The sequence below is a fragment of the Urocitellus parryii genome, chromosome 5 (genome assembly GCF_045843805.1).
Source record: "Urocitellus parryii isolate mUroPar1 chromosome 5, mUroPar1.hap1, whole genome shotgun sequence".
NCBI classification, from domain to species: Eukaryota; Metazoa; Chordata; class Mammalia; order Rodentia; family Sciuridae; genus Urocitellus; species Urocitellus parryii.
Window position 1 is genome coordinate 8,732,016 of NC_135535.1, and position 20,102 is coordinate 8,752,117.

The following is a 20,102-nucleotide window of genomic DNA, read 5'->3' on the forward strand; positions in this document are numbered from 1 at the left end:
TAAAGGAATAATTCTTTGTGGAACATACAAATTATGTAAGATCTAAATTTCCACATCCAAAAAGTCTCACAGACGCCCCGGCTGCACCCGCTCTTTCACAGCTGGTCTGTGACTGCTTTGGTGCGATAGAGGTCGTGTGTCTGAGAAACCTGGAGTATTTACTCAGACTCTTTGCAGGAAGATCTTGCCCAACCCGGCCCTGCCATCTGCCCCAGAGGAAGGACTCGAGCTGCCAGCTGGCCACAAGGGGTCAGACTTTCCCCACAGTGCCGCCAGCCGCCTGGGCTCCTCCAAGGAGCCAGCACATAGATTCTTCAGGGCCACCAGAGGGACGTCAGGATCTTCCCAGTGCAGCCAGGGGACAGCCAGTGGAGTCATTATTGGGAGAGGCTAGAGGAACCCCCCCCAAAATAAATAAATAAATAAATAAAAACCATTTTTAAGGCCGGGCAAAGTGGCGCACACACCGCACACAGACAGGGGCTTGGAAAGGGTTGTGGCTGGGTGCAGGGTTGGCCAGCCTCTCTGGAAATGTTGTTTCTTAGGTTTTATTTTATTTATTTATTTATTTTTATAGTGCTAGGGATGGAACTCAGGCCTCACCCCTGCTAGGTAAGAGTTCTACCACCAAGCTAGATCCCCAAGCCCTGATGTAGGTTTTATTTGTATTTTATATTCAAGGATTCTCAAACTAAATTAACATTTCACCCAAAACTATCCATCAAGAAAAGTTGTGGGACTGGGGTTGTGGCTCAGCGGCAGAGCGCTTGCCTTGCACAAGTGAGGCACTGAGTTCGATCCTCAGCACCACATAAAAATAAATAAACAACATAAAGATTAAAAAGAAAAAAAAACTTGTGGGATTTTTGTGCCACCAGTTAATGTTGCAGCTCTTTCTGAGGCAGGGCCATGTGTTGGGGGCTGGGGGTGTTTAGCCCCGTGTGCCAGAATCTCAGCTGCATAATTGGCAAATATGCAGGGGGCGGGGCAGGGAGAGAATCCAGGAGAGAACATCCCAAGACCTGGATCTAACACTCCTGGGTGGATGCTTCTCCCGAGTTCGTCCTCCTGCTGGGGCACTCTATGTGACTACTCCCTGGCCTCAGGACAGGGACTCAGATCAGCCCCGTGGAGACACGAGGAAACCAGGGTTCAGGAATGTGAACTAGCTTGCCAGGTCTTTAGCCGTTCAGTGCCAGAATGAGGATTCCACATGCCTCTCTGTCCTGAAGCCTGTCCTCTCCACCATACATGCCAATAAGGTCCCAGCAAGCAGCATGCAGCCAGCCACGCCACCAGAAGGCCAGCGTCTTCCTCCCTCACCATATATTCCCAGGCCAGGCACCCAGTGCGTATCCACGGGACGAACAAACATGCACGGCCTTCCAACGGCCACCATGAACTGCCCTCTCCCTGTCCAGTCATCTAAACTCCAAGACACCTTCAGGAAGAGACGAGACAGGGAATCAACGCCTCACACAGGAAATGAGAGTCACCAGGCACAGTTCTTGGCACACAATGGACTCTCCCCGCTCAGGGCCTGTTCTTGCCTTTGGCTGCTTTTCCTCTTTCAGGCTCCCATGCATTTGCTGGCATCTGCAGTGGGTCCTAGTCAGTGTCTTTCTACGTGGACATCTGTTCCCGAAGCTGCGTTTTAGTGACTGCAGACGTGGCCCTGTCTCCTAACCACTTTCATAGGTGGAAACTAGCTTTTGACCGGTCACCTGGAGAGAGGCCACTCAGCGCAGTGAAAGTGCTCTTGGGTGTCCTTGCCAGCCCGCCCTTCCCATGACTTGTTGGGTGGCTTTGGACAAATCTCACCTCCAGGAGGCTCCTTTCCTCCTCCCAATTCTGTGAGCATTTTGAAAGGACACATGCAGCAAGGGCCATTTCTGAGCAGCCAGGGGCCTGGAGCCATGGTTCTACCCAGTCTGAGGGCCTGGGAGATGAAGACTTGGCTTAGAACACACAGTGACAGGAGAAATGCTCCTAGAGGAGGGATAAGCGCAGGCCTTAAGAAACTAAGTGGCAGACAGCAGGGTCTCATTTGACTCTCGTGTACTGTGTAGCAAATCAGGAACAAGGCTGAAAGGGTCATGATTGATTTCCCATTTATTTATTTACTTAGTACTGAGGTGTGCACCCAGAGCCTCATACATGCCCAGCAAATGCTCTACCACTGAGGTACATCCCCAGCCCTTTGGACTTAACAGTTTTTGAGACAGGGTCTCACTAAGTGGCCCAAGCTGGGCTTGAACTTGCCATCCTCCTGCCTCAGCTTCCTGAGCATCTGGGATAACAGGCGATTGCCACTGTGGCTGGTGACGCCTCACCAGTTTGTTAGTCTGGCTTGTTTTCTGTTTTAAGTGACTGTTAAGTCTTCAATCTTTTAACAAATAGGTATGAAGCAAATACTGTGTTACAACAGTGAGCTAGACAGGTGAGGTCTAGCTGTTCTACCTGTTCTCTAGGTTCAGGAACCCTAAAGAATGGGTACCTGTGATGTCCTGCTGCAGCACATGGTATCTTCCTTGCTGCACAGGTGGGAGAGTAGAAGCCTTGAAGTGCATGCCTAACTGGGAAGTCTTTGCAATTAGCTCAAAAACACACTTGCACCCGTTTCCTGACTTTGTCTAAGGTGTATGCGCTCCCAACCTTGGTCAGGCTCAGCTCACTGAGCCCAGGGTGTCTGTCTGTCCTGTGGCAAAGCTTGTGCAGCTGGAACAGCAGTGCAGATGATCAATGACAGCCTCTGCGTCTTTGGGGCAGGAAGGCCTGAGTGTGGCACAGTGTGGCACGTTGCCAGATGACAAACTGAATCCACAGTGCAAGGCAGGGCTAATTAGCTGCAGAGGGGGCTTTGTTGATGTTTATTCAGAATATGGCCATGACAACCAGGTAGCAAATCCTTGGCCTGATTTGAGTTTAGAGGCTCTCTTGCCATCAGCCCTGGCTGCTTTTGGAACAGGGCCACTGCTGGGCACACACAGGCACACCCCAGGGTACTTTCCACATGGGGTGTAGGTGAGATTCAGGAAGAGCAGTAGATTGGGAGGAAACCGGACAAGGAGCAGAGCGCAGTAAGGCAGATGTGTGCACAGAAACACACCTGTTCTGGGGTGAGCATGGCAGTGAAGAGCCAATCAAGGTAACTAGGCTGAAACTGGAGGATGCCTCTCGGAGAGCTGTCCCAGAAGTCAAAATCTCAGGCACGTCAGCCACCTCCGACGAGCTCTCTGTCCAAGACACAGGGCGGAGAGCCTGGAAGCGCCTTTCAAGAAGTCATTTGTGGTTGTCGGAGCCTCAAAGTAGAAAGCAGGGGCCCTAAACAGAGGGGATTTACACCCCCACCCGATGCATTGGGTGACATCTGGAGACATTGTGGCATGCAGCAGGTAGAGGCAAGGATGTCTCCACACCCTTCGATACTACCACAGCCCCTCCCTCAACAGAGGACTTGGCAGCTCCAAAGTGTCATTAGTGCTGAGAGTCTGAGCCTGAGGTACAGCTCCAGAACTGTATTTTATGTGATGAGGGACTTGGGAGAGCTGTGTACCTCACCTGAGAAATGGCAATCACACCTCATGCGGCTCAACACACAACCCGACGAGGCTCATGCCCCAAATGCACATGAAAATTATTTGATGACTTTGAAAAGGGCTCTTTCCTCAGCTGTTCTTAGTTTGAGACCTGTATGTTCCTAAATCACCTGGCACAGTGATCGGCAAATAGTAGGCATTTAATAAAGAGAGAAAAGCAGTGTGGTGGGGGTGACAGAGCCACTCCCCCTCTCGCCTCTTCCTCTGTGTCTAGGCTTCCCTTCTCGTTTAGACTTTCCATCAAGTTCTCTACAGGAGCAGGGTATTGATGTTAGCAGAGGCTGTCTTAGAAATAACCTTGATAGATCAGAGGTAGGACTAACCACACTCTGAGGACAGATACTACAGGTGACATAGGTCAAGGGACAGTCTACCAGCCCCATACAGAAGTTGGGCTTCCTGCCCTTGTGGGGCAGAAGCCAGGGTGGCAGCAACACCAGGGGCTCTGCTCACCGGGAGGCTGGCCTTCTCCAGGGCTGCACGAGCTGCTAACCCTCAACCTGCAGTCTCTGCACTTGGCAGGCGAGACAGTGGCCTGGTGGGGTGGGGGCCACAAAGCCAGGGCCCCACACTGAGGGCCCTCCTAATCTGTCCTCCAGCCCTTGCGGTGCTGCCAGCCTGCAGAAGCAGCTGGGCTGGGTCCAAGGGCACCATCCACCCCTGAACCTGCCCCCCAACTGGGAAGGCCAGATGTCCTCCTGAGATGTGGTGAGGGGGTGCATAGTTCACCAAGTGCATGCACGTGCTGGAACAGAGGGCAGACGCACCCGAAACTGAGAAGCCAAGAGGCAGAACAGAGTGGGTGGAAGCTTAGGCCCACAAGCCAACAGTAAGAGCTGCATTTTATGACGTCACGGTCCTTGGCCATCTCCGCACTGTAGTTTCCTGAGCATTTTCAGAGCTTGAGGGGGCCAGAGACCATCCTCGCCAGCCCTCTGAAAGGATGAAGAAACAGGCTGGAGGGGAGAGGGCCTGCAGGGGGAACCCCGCTTAAGGGTCGGCACTCTGCGCCACCTTCAGTCGCTTCCCCTTTAACATATGGTTTCCCCTAAGTCCTACAGAAAGTGAGAAAAGCCCCATCTTGGCACATGGAGAAACTGAGGCAGAAAGGAGGGCTGGCTCTAGGCTGCAGTGACTTGGAACTTCCACAGGGACCCTGCTAGGTGTCTCTCCTGGCCCTGCATGAAGGAGAGGGAAGAAGGGTAAAGCAGGCCAGCTTCCCACCTCCGGGCGGACAAGGGCTGGCTGAGCTGCCTGCTTAGGCCTCTTGTGTCCCTCACCTCTAAGGGACCACTTGGAGCTAAGGCTTGGCCCCCACTCTCACATCTCCTCTGCTCTCCAGAAAGAGATGCGTCACATGGCCAGGCCTTGGTGCATAAGGAAGCACTTTCCAGAACTGTTTAAACCAGTCACCGGATGGGGAGGGGCATTGTGTACTGGGTGCCCTCGCCCAGCACCATGGCAGAGGCCACCTGCTTGGCGGGGACGAGGCCCCTGAGCAGAGCCCAATAAGTCACAGGAGGCTAAGGCTAGTCTTTGGCTAAAATGTAACTGGGGAAGTTCTGTAGGTGGAGGGGACCCATGACCATCTTAAGGGGAAGGGGCAAATTCTCCTGTCTTTAGAGTCCAGTTCCCCATCACCCGGGACCCTCTCTTTCCCTTCATTGGGCTGCAAACCAAAGCAAACTGAAGGGAGGCCCAGGCCAGGCCCTCTAAGAACCCATGGAGGGGCTGCAGCAGGCACCTGCCCAGGAGGCCTGGAGTACCAACCCCGCCTGCTGGGTTGGGGAGGGAAGGGACTTTTGCATGGGCGGGGTCCAAACTTGCCACTGACTGTGGGAGGCTGGTGTCTTCCCCTCTGTTCCCTCAGAGCCCAGTATAGGTCTAGGCCAGGAAGGCCACAGCAGCCAGTGTCCCAGCTGTCCCAGATGCTCCTTCTACTGGCAGTTCTAAGGCTGGAGCAAGACTGGAACTGGGGACCCCTACTCAGAACCCTGTCCTTCCTGGTAGGAGCAACCAAAAAGCACCAGGAAGCCCAGAAAAAGAGAAACCAGGTGGCTGGAGCTGACCCAGAGACTTCTCCTACTAGGGCACAAAGACATGGCCCTTTCCCTACCCAGGGACATGGCGGGCAGGGCTGACCCAATGGAGGGAGGGGCAGGTATATAAAGGGGAACAGACACTAGTCGAGCTTCCTCTTCATGTAAACAAAGCAGCAGTGACCCTTCCTGGCCTGGCCACCACAGTCTGGAAGCACACGATGGTCTTAGAAGTCTTGGGACCCACCCTTCCATCTGGATTCAGGCGCTGAGGCCAGGATGGAGGCTGCAGGCGGAGGCCGGTGAGGCTGGAGGTACAAACTGGTACAGGGTGGGGCCTGTGCTGTCCAGGGCACAGGGCAGGACAGGTGGGCATCCACAGGTCCTGCAGCTTAGGAAATCACGCAATTGCCGGACTTGGAAGGACTGGGACTTGTTTTACCTGCAGAGACAGGGGACACAGGCAGGGAATGGCATGGGGGAGATGCTCAGCAGATTCGCCTCCAGCCCCTACTCTGTGGGCTGTCTGCCCTTCAGATGTGGAGGCTAGGGTGACTGCCCCCCTTACAACGGCCTGTCTGGAAACCAGGTCTACACCACCCTGGAAAAGCCACACAAAGAGTCTTCGTGCCCTGCCAGCCTCCACAGGGTTCCCCTGCGTTGGGGATGTCAAGAAGCCTTCTGTTTCCTGAATAAAGGGGGCGGGTGGGAGGGACTCCAGAGTCAACAACTACCACCAAGAGGCTTGCCCAGAGGTGGCTCACCAGGCTGACATGGGCAGTCCCGTGGGTGACCCTCTTCCAGGATCTGCTGCCGAGACAGTGGCCCCACTCCCAGAGCCGACCGGCAACGGGGCAGTGACTAGCCTTCTAAGCCAGGTTCAGCCTCATCTGTGGTCAGCCTGCTGGGCTGGATGAGGAAACGCTGCCCCATGGGAGGGGCCCGCAGCACAGCCAGGGTGGCCATGCGGAGGGCAATCCAAGGTGGAGGAAGGGGTATGCTGGTGCTAGCAGCTGCTCCTCCTCTCCCCCAGGCCTCAGCGCCCATTCCCATGAGGCTGGCAGTGTCTGTGGCCAATTCCTGCCCTACGCAGGGAAGGAGGGGCTCTGCGAAGCCCACCGACACCTCTGGCCCTGAGGAGCCAGGCTGCTGGAGACCATGTCCTCAGAGCACTGGCTGCTCCTTCTGTCTCCTGCTGGTCCCTCCTACACAGCCAGGGTGGCCTCCCTGGCACTCACACCACCTTCCACATCACTTCAGCTGTGAATTTAATTCAGGTGGCATCTGTCTCCTCTTCTGGGCTGTTAGCAAGAGACACTCAACAGAGCTGGACTAGGAGCCCTGGCTCCACAGCCCCTTCCTCCTGCTCCTCACAAGCCCTGCAAGGCCACTGCTCATGCCCAGGTCTGCACCCGGTAGCCACCACCTTGTCTGCCAGAATGAACAAGCTGAGCCCCTCCTTGGTGTTGCCCAGGCTTGGACAAGTGGTGGCCTAGCGGGAGGTGGGAGGGAAGACAGGTCACCTTCTTTGGTGCTGCTGAGGGCTATGTCTGGTGTGGCTCTGCTAGTCATTAAATTCTGCCACCCTGTAGTTCCTCACTGCTATGAGGGACACAGGGCCTCCACTCCCTCTCCTCAGTGGCTTGTTTTATTTGCTTGGCCTACTAAGCAGACGCGGAGTTCCTCCCCAGAGGTGGCCGCATTTGGAGGCAGGTAAGCAGAATCAATCTCAGACCCAGAAGCGGGGGAGGACGCATCCTGGGGGTGGGGGTGGAGCCCTTGCTCACTCGTTCCTTCCTGGAGAAGGCTGTCTTCAGCAGGACCTGCTCCCCTGGGCTGGCAGGGCTGGATGCAAGCCTGGAGAGATCCCTTGTGCTGGGAATTCATTTCCATGCCTCTGACAGAGAGACTGGCTTGAGGGGAAATGCCTTGTGCTTGTCATCCCACCAGTGCTCATTTATCCGGAGCCTGCCATGGGCGGGTGAATCGGATCCGCTGAGATCAATGGGGAAGAATGACACGAGGGAGCACCGTTTTTAACACAATATGTATGGCATGGGTAAAGATGGCCCAGAGAAAGCTTATGAGAGAAAGTCAAGCTTCCAAGAGGAGGTAACACTGAAATGAGACTGAAAATAGGGGTATGGCATAGGAAGAGAGGGCCACCAAATGCACAGGGGTGGCAGAAGGGAAGGGCTGGCAGCAAGGTGGTGACGGGAGCAGGGACACGGCTGCGGAAGCTGCAGGAGTAACGGGCCTCGTCCTCCTGCAGCTCTTGGGGCTGTGCGGGAAAGGTTCTTTCCCTGATGTCTGTGTGGGTCTTTCCTTCCACTCCAATTTCTGCTCAGAGACTCCTCTGGTGAGAGGTCTTCCCTGACCACTCTTTACAAAAGGGTCTTTCCCCAGACCCCCCAGCCTGACGTGCTCCATAAGGAGGGACTTTGTTCATTCTATTTCCTGCCACATAGGAACTTTTAGATAGAGCCTGGTGCAGAGCAGGCTCATAGATACATACCCAACAGAAGGCCCGGGGCAACGGCAGGCAGGAGGGGGGTGACACTCATACTCTCAACCACAGGAACAAGGGCTGCCCTGGGTGAGGTCCACGCCTCATTCACCGGCGCCTCCCAAGATGGCACCCAAGAGAAACTGTAAAGGCAGAGGGTTTTGATGTCTGCCAGCGAGAAGGAGCACCCCTGCCTCTTCTCTGGACCTGAGTGGGGTTTGTTGCTCTGAGAACACTCACTGTGTTGCCTTCACCTCTGCTGTGTGATCAAAACCCCTCCCCCCAACACATACTGGTAATGGTGCTCAGAATCATCAGATCAGAGCACAGATACCATGCACCAGCTGGAGCCTGACCCACGTTCCTCAAGGGAGATCCTAAATTTTGAAACCCCACCTTGACCTGCAGCACTTGAGAAGACATAGCCTGGAACAGGCACCCATAGGTCCCTATGAAATTCTGAGCCCAGGAAGCATCTCCCCAAGAGCCCATTCCTGACAGGGACCCAGATTTCCAGGAGAGATCTGAGATCTCCAGGGTCCTAAACCCTGTGAACATGAACTGGGGAGGGGGGAGTGGGTAGGAGAGTTCTGGAAAGGCATGGCCACTTCAAAGGACCCTGGGAGGAAAAGTGTTGAGAGCCACAGTTTAGTCGGAATGACGCCTGGCATTTTGTTAGAGGGAATGGTTGAAAGGTGACCCTGCTCCGGGAATAGGGCGGATCCTTCTGCCTGGGCACCCACTACTTTGGAGTTCCCGTTGAGTTCTCGCGGGGGTTCCGGGAGAATTGGCGCGTGGAATCTGGTGGAGGGAGTGTATTCCAGGAAGTGTGTGTAGAGTACCGGTGAGACTTCGGGAATAAAGAGTTGCTGTTTGAAACTACAAGGCTTTGTGGCAGCTTGGTTATTTGTGCCCAGCCAGACTGCGGCAGAAAAGTCCCTGCACTCACCTTCCTCTCAGCTGGTAGGACCCAGCAGGAAGGGTTCAGTCTACACTGAGGCCTGTGGCTCATCCAAACAGTCTAAAGATGTAGGGGAGGTGCCAGCCTTGGCCTCTGAGAGACAGCCACAGCTGCTTTGCAGAAGGCCCTGCGAGGTGCAGGCCGTGCTGCCCTTTCCTCACTGCCTGACCCTGGACACAAGGACTCCCTCCCTGAAGCTCAGGGGTCTTGATCTCAAGATACCTTCAGCAGGTTGCTTGTAAAGACTACCCCAGTTTTGTGTGGGAGCACCTCACACTGCGTTTCTCTTAACTTTCTTAAACAGGGGTGGCCAGTGGCCTTGTCCAGCTCTCCCTCTGGTGGAGCTAGTGGGGTTTCTGGTACAGCACCTGGAACCTCGTGCCCTAGCCTGGCAGCTCCTTGGAGGCACAGCCTCGTCTGAATATCTGTGTCATCTGCTGGTCTGAGGACCCTCTTCATTGAAGAACTAAATGGGAAAATTGGGGTTCTTGTTTAAAATGTGGATTCCTGAGCCCACCCCAGATGCTACTAACACCCTGGATATTGTTCCCAGAGGCTGGGGATCTCTGCCCCAGACAGCCTGTCCTGAACTCCTGGGTGGCAGGCTGGAGGGAAGGGGTGAGCTCAGCCTGCACTGGGACAAGGTCCAATCAAGGGAAAAGGCAAAAGGAAAAGATGCCCAGCTTCCGCCACTAGAGGGCGCTGTGAGCCTTCGAATCACCGGGCTCTCCCCTGCCCCCGCCCCCACCCCCAATCCCAGAGGAAGCGATTTCCCTGAGGTTCTCCCAAGGGCCACACCTGGGTTTGCAAAAATTTGCATGCTGTTTGACAACTATATACTTCTTATCAAGCAATTTTACAGGCTGTCAGCTCTTTGCTTTTTCTTTCTCTTTCACCCACCCTGTCATCAACCCACATTCTCTCTTGACAAAAGGGCGCAGAGACAGGACAGAGTGAATCAGCTCAAAGGGACCTCGGAAAACCTCCCCGATCACCCCCTCATCTTCTAGAAGAGGAAACAGCCCCAGAGAAGAGAGGGACAAGTTCAGGAACTTAGGGGGTGGGCCGGCAGAGAGCTCTACCATGGCTGTCCTGATGTCCCCAGTGTCCCTGTGGGAAGGGGATTCCTTCCCTGGACTGGGGCCCTAACAGAGAATCTGAAGTGATTTCCTCCTGACCACAGTTCTGGATATAGGAGGATTACTAGTTTCCACCTTAGGCCTGGGCTTTAGGGGCCCGTCCTTCTCATGTCCAGCTGTCCTGCAGCTGTCCCACCCCCCGAGGGTGGAGGGGAGGCACTGAGGACATTCTGACTACATCAGTGTCTGGGAGGTGGGGGCTGCTAAGAGGGGCCTTCAGGAGGAGCCCCTGCTTCTCATCTCCGCCTTTGAGGAAGAAAGGAGCAGGAGGAGAGGGCTCACAAAGGAACTTGAATTTCAGGGCCTCGGGGATGGGATGCCCATCCAGGCGGGTGACGGTGAGCTGCATGCAGCCCCATGTTTCCTCCCGAGGATGGAGGGGGGTGGCAGCTCAAGCTCCCTCAGACCTTCCTGACTGTGCGTGCCAGCCTCTCTCGCCCTCGCCCTCGCCCCTCTCCCTCTGCCTGGATGTCAGGCATCTGGAGAGGGGCCTCCCGAGGGTGCAGGCCCGGTCTGCTTGGCTGACTCCAGGGCACTGTGTGCAAATGCTCGGAGACAGGCAGCAGTGGCAGCATCTGCCCAAGTCATCCAAGCAGGGGAACCCCAGGCTGAGTGACACACAGGAGGCGGCAGGAAGGGACAAGACAATGGGCCTTGCGTTTCTATGGAAACAGCACCTCAGGGTGAGGGGCCGAGGGAAGAGAAAGCTTCCACCTCACTTCCAGTCAGGACTTGGGAAACAGCATTTTGTGGTTGGGCTCGCCCCTCCCCTTCCCTGCCAGGTGTTCACCATGGCAACCCTCCTTCCAACCAGAGGGACAGAGCTGCAGCAGCATCTGGTGTTGGGGGAGCCAGAGAGCCCAGGGGAATGGGAAGGGGGAATAGTTTCCCCATCCCTGAGAGGACAGGGCCTGGGCCCAGGCCTGGGTTTGACTCCCGGCCCACGACCACTTCCTATGCCCTGGGACCACTTATGCACGTCTCCCAACTTCCACCTGCCACCTCTGGCTCAAAGGGTTATCTGGAGGGAGAAGGGAGAGTGTATCCGCACAGAGCTCGGCCTACAACTGCTTAGGAAATGCTTCCAAGCCCAACAGGGCAGGGGAAGGTCCTCACGCTCCCGCTGTGCCCACATCAGAGATACCCGGGCCTGCTCAACTTCAAGAAGCAAAGGAAGCCAGGTGCGATGGCACAGGCCTGTAATCCCAGCAGCTCTGGAGGCTGAGGCAGGAGGATCGTGAGTTCAAATCCAGCCTCAGCAACTTAGTGAGACCCTAACAACTTAGAGAGCGCCTGTCCCTAAATAAAATGTAAAAATGGCCTGGGGATGTGGCTCAGTGGTGAAGTGCCCCTGTGTTCAATCCCCAGTACAAAAAAAAAAAAAAAAAAGCAGCAGCAAACATATCCCACAAGCACAGCCTGGGTGTGTCAGACTTGGCAGCAGGACAGGACCTCAGGCCTGCCTCGACATACCCGGCCAGTGAAGGGGCCGAGTTCTCATCACCGTAACCCCCCGCCCCCCCAGTCACCCAGGGAGGAATCACAGCACAGGAGTGCTTCTGCCCAGGCATGCTCAGGTGACTAAGGCACCACAGCAGCCCGGCTGTCACACTCTCCTAAGAGGCCACATGGGTGACTGCTCCACATGTTTCTTGTAAAATGGGGCTCACAGGACCTTCCCTGCCCTGTTGGGCCTAGAAACACTTCAAACATTTCCTAAGCAGCTGCAGACCAGGCTATGAGGGCATCCTAGAGAGGTGGCCAGGAAGAAGCCACCAGTGCCACCGTCAATCCCTCACACAGGACAAACCCACTCATCAAATAGACACAGAGAAAACCAAGGCAAACTGTTTACAGCAGAAACAGGAAGCCAGGCCAGGTGCTGGGAGGGCACAGGTGAGGGTGGGATGTTTGGCCAGGTTGGATCCCCATGACAGGGGTCCAGCGAGGACAAGGTTAGCCAGAAAGAGCCCTGGAGTCAGCGCCTTCGCCTGCCCCTGCTGAGCTGCAGCCTCCGCTTCTCTGAGGAGAGCCTGGCCGCACGCCTCTCATTTGATTGACTTACTCTAAGGAAGTAATGCCACCTAGCTGGGCGACTCCATGCCCACCACCCTAGTGAGCACTGGGAAGGACCCATCCTACTCCCCCCTCTCAAAGAAGAGGAACCTGAACTCAGAGCAGCAACACTGTGCCCAGGGACACCCGGTGGGTAAAGGCCAGAGGAGAATGGAAACCGAGCGCCTCGGAGCCCAGACCTCCCGCTGGCCCGTGCCTGGGAGCAGCCCCTCTGCAGATAGGAGGCCGTGCTCCTCGGGAGGGCCACGCCAGGCCCCAGGAGAGGGCTCACCTGAGATGTTGGTGGTGGAGTCCTCAGTGGGCCTCTTCCCCTTCAGAAACTCCACGTCGGGGCAGGCCTCGGGGGAGAGCGAGCCGGCCCTGCTGCTGGGTGCTGCAGGCCTCTTGGCCCGGCGGCTGAACAACCTGCTGCCAATGAGACGCTTGCCCTCCGTGGCCAGTATGGGGCCCCCGTTGGCAGCATCTCCCTTGCCATTTTGGGTGACTGCCTCTTGGGATTTGAGCCTCGGGTGGCTCAGATCTGTCAAGGGGACGGGATCCACGGGGGGCCACACCTGCTCTATAGTAACCAGGTCATTCAGGAAGCTCTCCAGGCGCCGGGCTGCCTCGCCACCTCCGCTGCCCTCCTCCTGCCCCTCTGGGTTGCCATCAGCCTCCCGCTGTTGCCGGGCAGCCCAGCGCATCATCTCCCCCGGTGGGTGGCGGCTGCCTGCCACCAAGGCATACTTGGGGTTGATAAGCTTGCGAGCCACAGTGGAGGAGCGGTCGAGGCCAAGTCTGCCAGCGCCTCCTGCCAGGCCCAGCTGCTGGAACAAGTTCACTTCCTCGGAGATGGCGTATAGCTCCCGGAACTCCACGTCGAAGGGCTCTGTGTACTGCCCTGTCAGGAGGAGGAGATGGTTTCTGTCCACGTAGGAGGAACTCCAGGTGAATCTGGGAAGATGGGGACAGAAAAGCAGACACATGTGCCCAGGTCTCTCCCTTGCCCTCCCTCCCTGCGGCCTCCTCCACCCCTCACTGACGTGCCGTGTGTTCTGCATCCTACAGGACAGGGCACAAGCCAGCCTTCCTGCTGGACTTCTCTCTCCACCAGCCCAGATCCTCCCTCTCCCCAGGTCTAGGTCTCAGATGCAGAGAGCAGGCAGCAGATGCAGGGAACGGTGAGAATCCAAAACCTAGTTTGAATCCAAACCTAGTTTCCAGTCTTGTGTGACTTGTAAAATGGGACTCATAGGACCCAAGGTACCAAATGTCACAGCACAATCACATAACTCAGAGTGGTTGTGAGACTCAAAGGAAATACCTTCTTTAAAACATTTAGCTCAGCACAAACACACGCTTAATAAATGATAACTGAGACGCCACTGTTGTTGAAATTGTCCCATTCCTTATGGGTTCTCTTCTGAAATTTTACAGCACTCAATGTCTGCAAGCCCCATCCTTTAACCTCAAAAGAGGACTGAGACCATTTATTAATTGTTTCATGTGCCCAGCTCTCTTCTCACTTAGGTTTTAATTTACTTGGAGGACAGACACACAACAGAGACTCTCATGTTCCTGGTAATTTACTCTTAAATTAAAATCCTGGGAGCGCCTGCCCGTGCTGTGCCCTCACACACCCCCTCCAGAGCTGGTCCCATTCTTCTTCTTGCTTGTCCCACTTGTCAACTAGCAACAGGTCACCGAGGACCATGAAAAATAGCCAGTGCTTAATGTCCAGCAAGAGTCGACCCTCTTTTTTGGAATAATCCATCAGCCAGAAAGTTTGAGGGAAGGACTGGGCAGGAGGCGGTTTGCCACTGGGGCAGATGACAGCTCCTGAAACTCAGGCCTGTGGAGGCTCCGGCCGAGCACCTTCCTAACAGTCCCCATGGCCTCCTGGGCCCTCTCTGACCAGGCCCAACTCACTTGTAGGATCCAGTGGCTACTTTGTCACCATCTACCATCAGGAACCTTGATGACAGGGTTCCTTTAATCTTCCCCATGGGCATGTAGAAGCCAACGCCTGTCACAGAGCGGACGCGGATGTTCTGTTGGGAAGAGGAGAAAGGCACCATCACCCACTGGGGGAGACTGCGAGGCTCTGGGCCAGGGCTTCGCCTGGGCAGAGGAAGCCTTGCATCCACAGCCCCTCCAGCTTCACCAGGTCCTCTGCTTCCTGATGTGCAGGGCTCCATTTGGACAGCAAGAGGAAGTCACCGGATGCTGTTGCAGGCATGGGCAAGTTGCTGTCTGCTCCCAAAGTTCCCCAGAAGAGAATCGCAGCCCTAATTTTGACCTTGACAGTAATGTCAGTGATTCTGCCAGCAGAGCACCCCAGGAACGGGCCAGAACTGCCTTCTTCAATCTTGGCAGCCATGGGATAAAACTTGAGCTGGACTCATGACTGAGCAGTTCATGAGCCAAGGCTCTTGACAGGAGAAGGGTCGAGATCCTGAGCTTCATCTGAGGGCCTGGACTGTGGTGGAAGCAGAGGCAGGGAGGGGAGTCTCTGTCTCACCTCCTGCCGCTGCCCCACATCCCCCAGTGGTTCCACTCACCCGAATACGGAAGTCAGCCAGCTCGAGGCTCCCGCACATCTCCAGGAAATACTTCACTCCCGCCTCGTCCAGGATGATATACACTGGGACCCGGCGCTTGGAGGCAGCATCCACAATGTCTTGGAAAATATCCCCATCGGTGAAGAGGTCCATGACCACGGCAATGACCTGTACGGGGAAGGGCCCTGCTGAGGCATGTTGTGACCACATGTCTTTGGAGACACACCTGCCCACAGAGGACCTGCTTCCCCGTGGCAACTGGTGGCTAAGAGTAAACCCCCCTCCTGTACCGCTCTGGATTCTTCAGGTCCCTGTCCATCTCTGACCATATCTGAGCCCAGGACAGGGGCCCCGGGTACAGGCCCTGATGCACAGATTTCATCCTAGACAAAAATCCCACCTCCCCCCAATCCTGGGGACTTCTAGCCCATCCTCAGAGGCCTCGTCAGGGTAGAGCCAGGAGGCTGAGAGAAGCTGCTCCTTCTGCCCCAAGGAAATGAGCAGGGGCAGGGAGCTGCCATCATCAAGGTGAGGTGGGAGGGATGGGCTGGTCTCCATCAGCCACAGATCTGCCTAAACACTGCCTTCTCAGCAGGTCTGGGCATCCGACCTCTCTGCAGCTGTGCAGAGCCACGTGCGCTCTCAAGCACCAATGGGGCAATGCACCAGTTGCTTTGGATGCCCAGGCATCTGGTGCCCAGCCCTTCCCACCCCATCCTCAGATGGAGGTCACCACTCAGAGCCCTTCACCTTCAAGAGCCAGTCCTGAGAGGCCTCATGCAGCCTGGAGCAGACCCAGCCTCCTGACCCCAGCTTCCATCTCCCTGCACAAACCTCTCTCGGCTCCACCTGCAAGTGTTTCTAGTTGGCCTCAAACGGTGTGCATGTGACACAAGAAAGGGCCAGCTTTGGGTCAGATCTGGCCTTAAACACGGACCTGCCACCATCTTTACACTCGTGCCTTCTGACATCTCCCCGCCTCCCACCTTCAATACAGTGTTGCCCAGGGCTCTCCACAGCACTTGCACTAGCCAGTCAATCATTAACACGGGGATCAGTGGTTCTGGGCTCCAAAGGCAGAGTGAGGGTTTGAGACAGATAAGCTACAATCACTGCGGGGTAATCCAGGCGGAGGGTCAGACAGCTGCACGAACTAATGAAGGCATGAGGTAAAGGGGAGAAGTGTCTGAAAGGCTGTAGATGGGACACAGTGAGGAGGCAGAACGAGATTGTGTCTAGCCAGGGGAGAACAAGAAAAACTCTACGACGAAGAACGGGGTGCCTCCAGGTGCCCTGAGAACGAGCAAGGAAGAAAATAGTAGAGGAGGTGACTGGGTCACTGTGCCCAAGTTCACCTGCACACCGGCCCCGGGTGTTAATGATTGACTGGCTAGTGCAAGTGCTACAGAGAGCCCATGCCACACTGGGTTGAAGGTGGGGGGCGGGGAGATGTCAGAGGCAGAGGTTATTGAGAGCACGTGCGTGAAGATGGTGGCAGGTCTGTGTTTAAAGCCAGAGCACTCTGTTTGAGGAAGGGACAACCGCGCTGCTGTCCCCATCTACAGCCAGTCAGCACATGGCCTTGCTGGGGTCTAGGAGGTAGCATTGCAGGCATAGAGAAGAGCATCCACATAGGCACTTTGGTAGTCAATCTTATGTGTTTACTTGACTGAGCCACAGGGTCCCACAGTTGGTCAAAGGGTCTTCTGAACATTTCTATGAAGATATGATTTGGATGAGAATAGCACTAAAACTGCAGGCTTCCAGTAAAGCAGATTCCCCTCTCTAATGTGGGTGGGCCTCTTCTAATTGGTTGAAGGACTTCATAGAACAAAGACTGACCTCCCCTGGGCAAGGAGGAATTCCACCAGCAGATGGCCTTTGAACCAGGACAGTGACTCTTCCCTGGGTCTCTGGCTGCCCCCTGAGATTCTGGACTTGCATCTTCACAATCCCAAAAGCCAATTCTTTAACAAGCAACCCCCCCCCCATTCTCTCTCATGCACGCACACACACACACACCTGGTTCTGTTCTTCTGGAGAACCCTATTATAGTCACTGAGGACAGGAATCAGCATGTGCTAAATACTTTCCAGTGCACATTGTGCTGAAGTACTCAGGAATACCTAAGTATTTCAAGTAATTTGAGTCTCACCATTACAAGGAAGTGTCGTTATTCCCATTTCACAGTGAGGAAGTAAACTGGGGGCGGGGGGAGCAAATAATGTGCCCAAGGTCCTAGAGCTCACATGTGACAGAGCAAGACTCTAGATCCACTTTACTCCAGAGTCTTCCTCTCATGGCTCTGGGGGGCGGGGGCTGTGGGAGGTGCTAGACAATCAAATCAAAGACTCCTCTTGGAAAAGACTAAGTAAGGGAGATAAGAAACATCTACCAAGACTGGCAAAAAGACAGCAGATGCAAATGAAAGACTGAATGAAGAAAGAGAGAATTCCAGACACAATCATTCAGAAAGAGTAAGAGCATTAAAAGGAATATTAAGACCAATTATAATGATTTGAAAACACAAATAACATGGATAATGCACTAAAGAAGGAACTAAGCAAATAAATCACAATCAATAAAGGTTTATCCTAGGAATGTAAGGATGATTCAACTTTGGAAAATATATCACTTTAGTTTATAACCCAGAATCCAAAGGAGGAAACTATATACATTTTTTTGAAAGAATCATTTTTTTTAAATACTCTTTTAGTTGTCATTTTATTTATTCATATGCAGTGCTGAGAATCAAACCCAGTGCCTCACACATGTGTGGCAAGTGCTCTGCCACTGAGCCATGACCCCAGCCCTCACTTTTTATTTTGAGACAGGGTCTGGCTAAGTTGCCGAGAGTTTCACTAAATTGCTGAGTTTCGCCTTGAACTTGTGATCCTCCCGCCTCCTGAGTCACTGGGATTAAAGACATGCACCACCCCGCCCAGCTTTTGGTAATTTCTAAAAAGTACCTGAGATAAAGCTAGATCTCCAGTTGAGATTTAATTTCTCAGAAAGGGGTGGGGATATAGCTCTGAGGTGCAGTACTTGCTCTGCATGTGTAAGCCTCTGGGTTTGAACCCCGTTACTACAAATAGATTAGATTCTCAGAAAGCTTAGAAGGACCCTTCCTTTACCCAAAATCCTCATGAAACATTTTACTTAACAGAGAAACCGAAGATGTATTCCCTTTAAGTTTTAGGCAAGCCAAGGATATTTACTGTATTAAATACCATGTCTCAAAAATAAAAATATTTTTTAAAATATTTACAATACTTTTACTGTATTGTTCAGCTTAGTATTAGAAGGCCTAAGTAATGCAATAAAACAAGAAAAAGAAATAAGAGGTGAAGATTAAAGAAGACAAAATTACCAGTATTTAGAAATTAAACCATTTTTTATAGAAAACCTAATAGAGTCAAGAGAAAACTATTAGGATTAATAAGAAAACTAAGTAAGATTGTCAGATACAAGAAAAACTTTCAAAATCCAATAGCCTTCTTCTACTCCAACACTAATTAACTAAGATAACATAAGATCCACTCACAGCTACTATTTAAGCACAGGGTGTCTAGGAATCGCTACTTTCATGGAGAAATTTTGAAAATCCTATTAAAAGACTCTTAAAAATATGTGACTAAATGAAGAGAAAAATCATGAATGGATAATACAATTTAAAATCTTTTTTTTATTATATATTTTTAGTTGACAATGGACCTTTTTTTAAAATTTATTTATACACAGTGCTGAGAATCGAACTCAGGGCCTCACACATACTAGGCAAGTGCTCAACCACTGAGCCACATCTCCAGCTCCATGATTTAACATCTTAAAAAACAAATTCTCTCCATATTAATAAAATTCAATCCAGCCAGGTGTGGTGGTGCATTCAATCCTAGTGACTCAGAGGCTGAGGCCAGCCTGAGCAACATAGCCAGGCCCTTAGCAACGGGGAGAAACCATGCCTCAAAAATAAAAATATAAATAAAAAGGGCTAATGCACCAATAAAAAAATGTGGAGAAAAACTAAAAATAAAAAGGGCTGGGAATGGGGCTCAGTGGTTAAGCACCCCTGGGTTCAATCCCTATATCAAAATAATAGTAAGTATCATTATTATCATAATCTAATCCAATTCCAATAAAAGTTCAATAAGTGTTTTTGAGGAATACAAATACTTCTAAGAAATAACAATACATATTCGTAAATAGGTATATCAATTTTGAAAAAGAAAAGCTAAAAGGAGACACTTGTCTACCAGAAAGTAAGAAATTCTATAGAGCCATAAGAATGAGGATTGGGGTGCTGAAGTTGGAAGGCACTGACAGTCGGCCAGAGGGAAGAGACGGCGAAACCAGAAATAAACACACACGTGCATGTGGACATGCACATCAAAGTCACACGTGCATAAAGTTTCATGTAGGACAGGGTAGAATCACAACTCAGTGGTGAAAACATGCTGTTTAGTGGGTGCTATTGAGAGAATTGTCTTAAATAAAGGTGAATCTGTTCTTCATACCATAGACAAAGGTCAATTCAATTAGGCTAAATACCTATAGAACTATTAAGAGAATTGATGAAATGTAGAAAAATATCTTCATGACACAGCATGAGAATTTCTAATGGTCCTCAGAGCACAAACCATAAGGCAAGTAAAATGAAATGCATGCATTTGAAAAATTCAGGATTTTTCTCTTCAAATAAAGATGCCATAGACAAAGGTCGCTGATGAACAATGGGGTGCGATGTATACCACCAACAGGAATCTGTGATGCACAGGAGATCCCCATAGACCAGCAAAAAAAAAGGAAACTAATCAGAAAAGTGGCAAAGGCTATGAACAGGTGACTTCCCAGGAGGAGACACCTGAGGGGCGGAAAGGTGTATAAAGAGCAGATCTTCCTCTTCATCAGAAAAACTCCAAACACTTTGACGAGAGAGAGGGCACTTCACAATGGTGAGACTAACTAAAAATTGAATGTTGGGTATTCCTACCTATGGGTATGTGGGGAAAGAGGAGCCCCCACTCACTGATGGGGACATGGTTGTCTGGGGATCAGGCAGAACTTACTGGATTTAAGTAAGCACACAGCCACAAGCCAGGAAACCACTCTGGCCCACGTACCCGGAGGAATCTCTTGGAGCTTGGCACAGGTCTACAAGGCAGCAGGAACCGCGGGTTTCTTTAGGACAGCAAGGAGCTGGCAACACTTTAGATGTCCTTCTCTAGAAGACTGGAAAACGTGA

The 20,102-nt window shown here is 52.8% G+C and overlaps 1 protein-coding gene across 1 annotated transcript in view; it reads right to left on the minus strand.

The window, feature by feature from the left end:
- Window positions 1-5,979: 5,979 nt before the first annotated feature.
- Fam83f (family with sequence similarity 83 member F) overlaps window positions 5,980-20,102 on the minus strand; it is a 29,957-nt gene continuing 15,834 nt past the window's right edge. Inside the window, exons 2-5 of the mRNA XM_026405968.2 lie at window positions 14,861-15,028; window positions 14,229-14,350; window positions 12,592-13,253; window positions 5,980-6,080 (exon numbers count right to left, since the gene is read on the minus strand). Of these exons, the coding sequence (XP_026261753.1) occupies window positions 6,031-6,080; window positions 12,592-13,253; window positions 14,229-14,350; window positions 14,861-15,028 (1,002 nt within the window). The 3' untranslated portion in view covers window positions 5,980-6,030. The remainder of the gene's footprint in view (window positions 6,081-12,591; window positions 13,254-14,228; window positions 14,351-14,860; window positions 15,029-20,102) is intronic.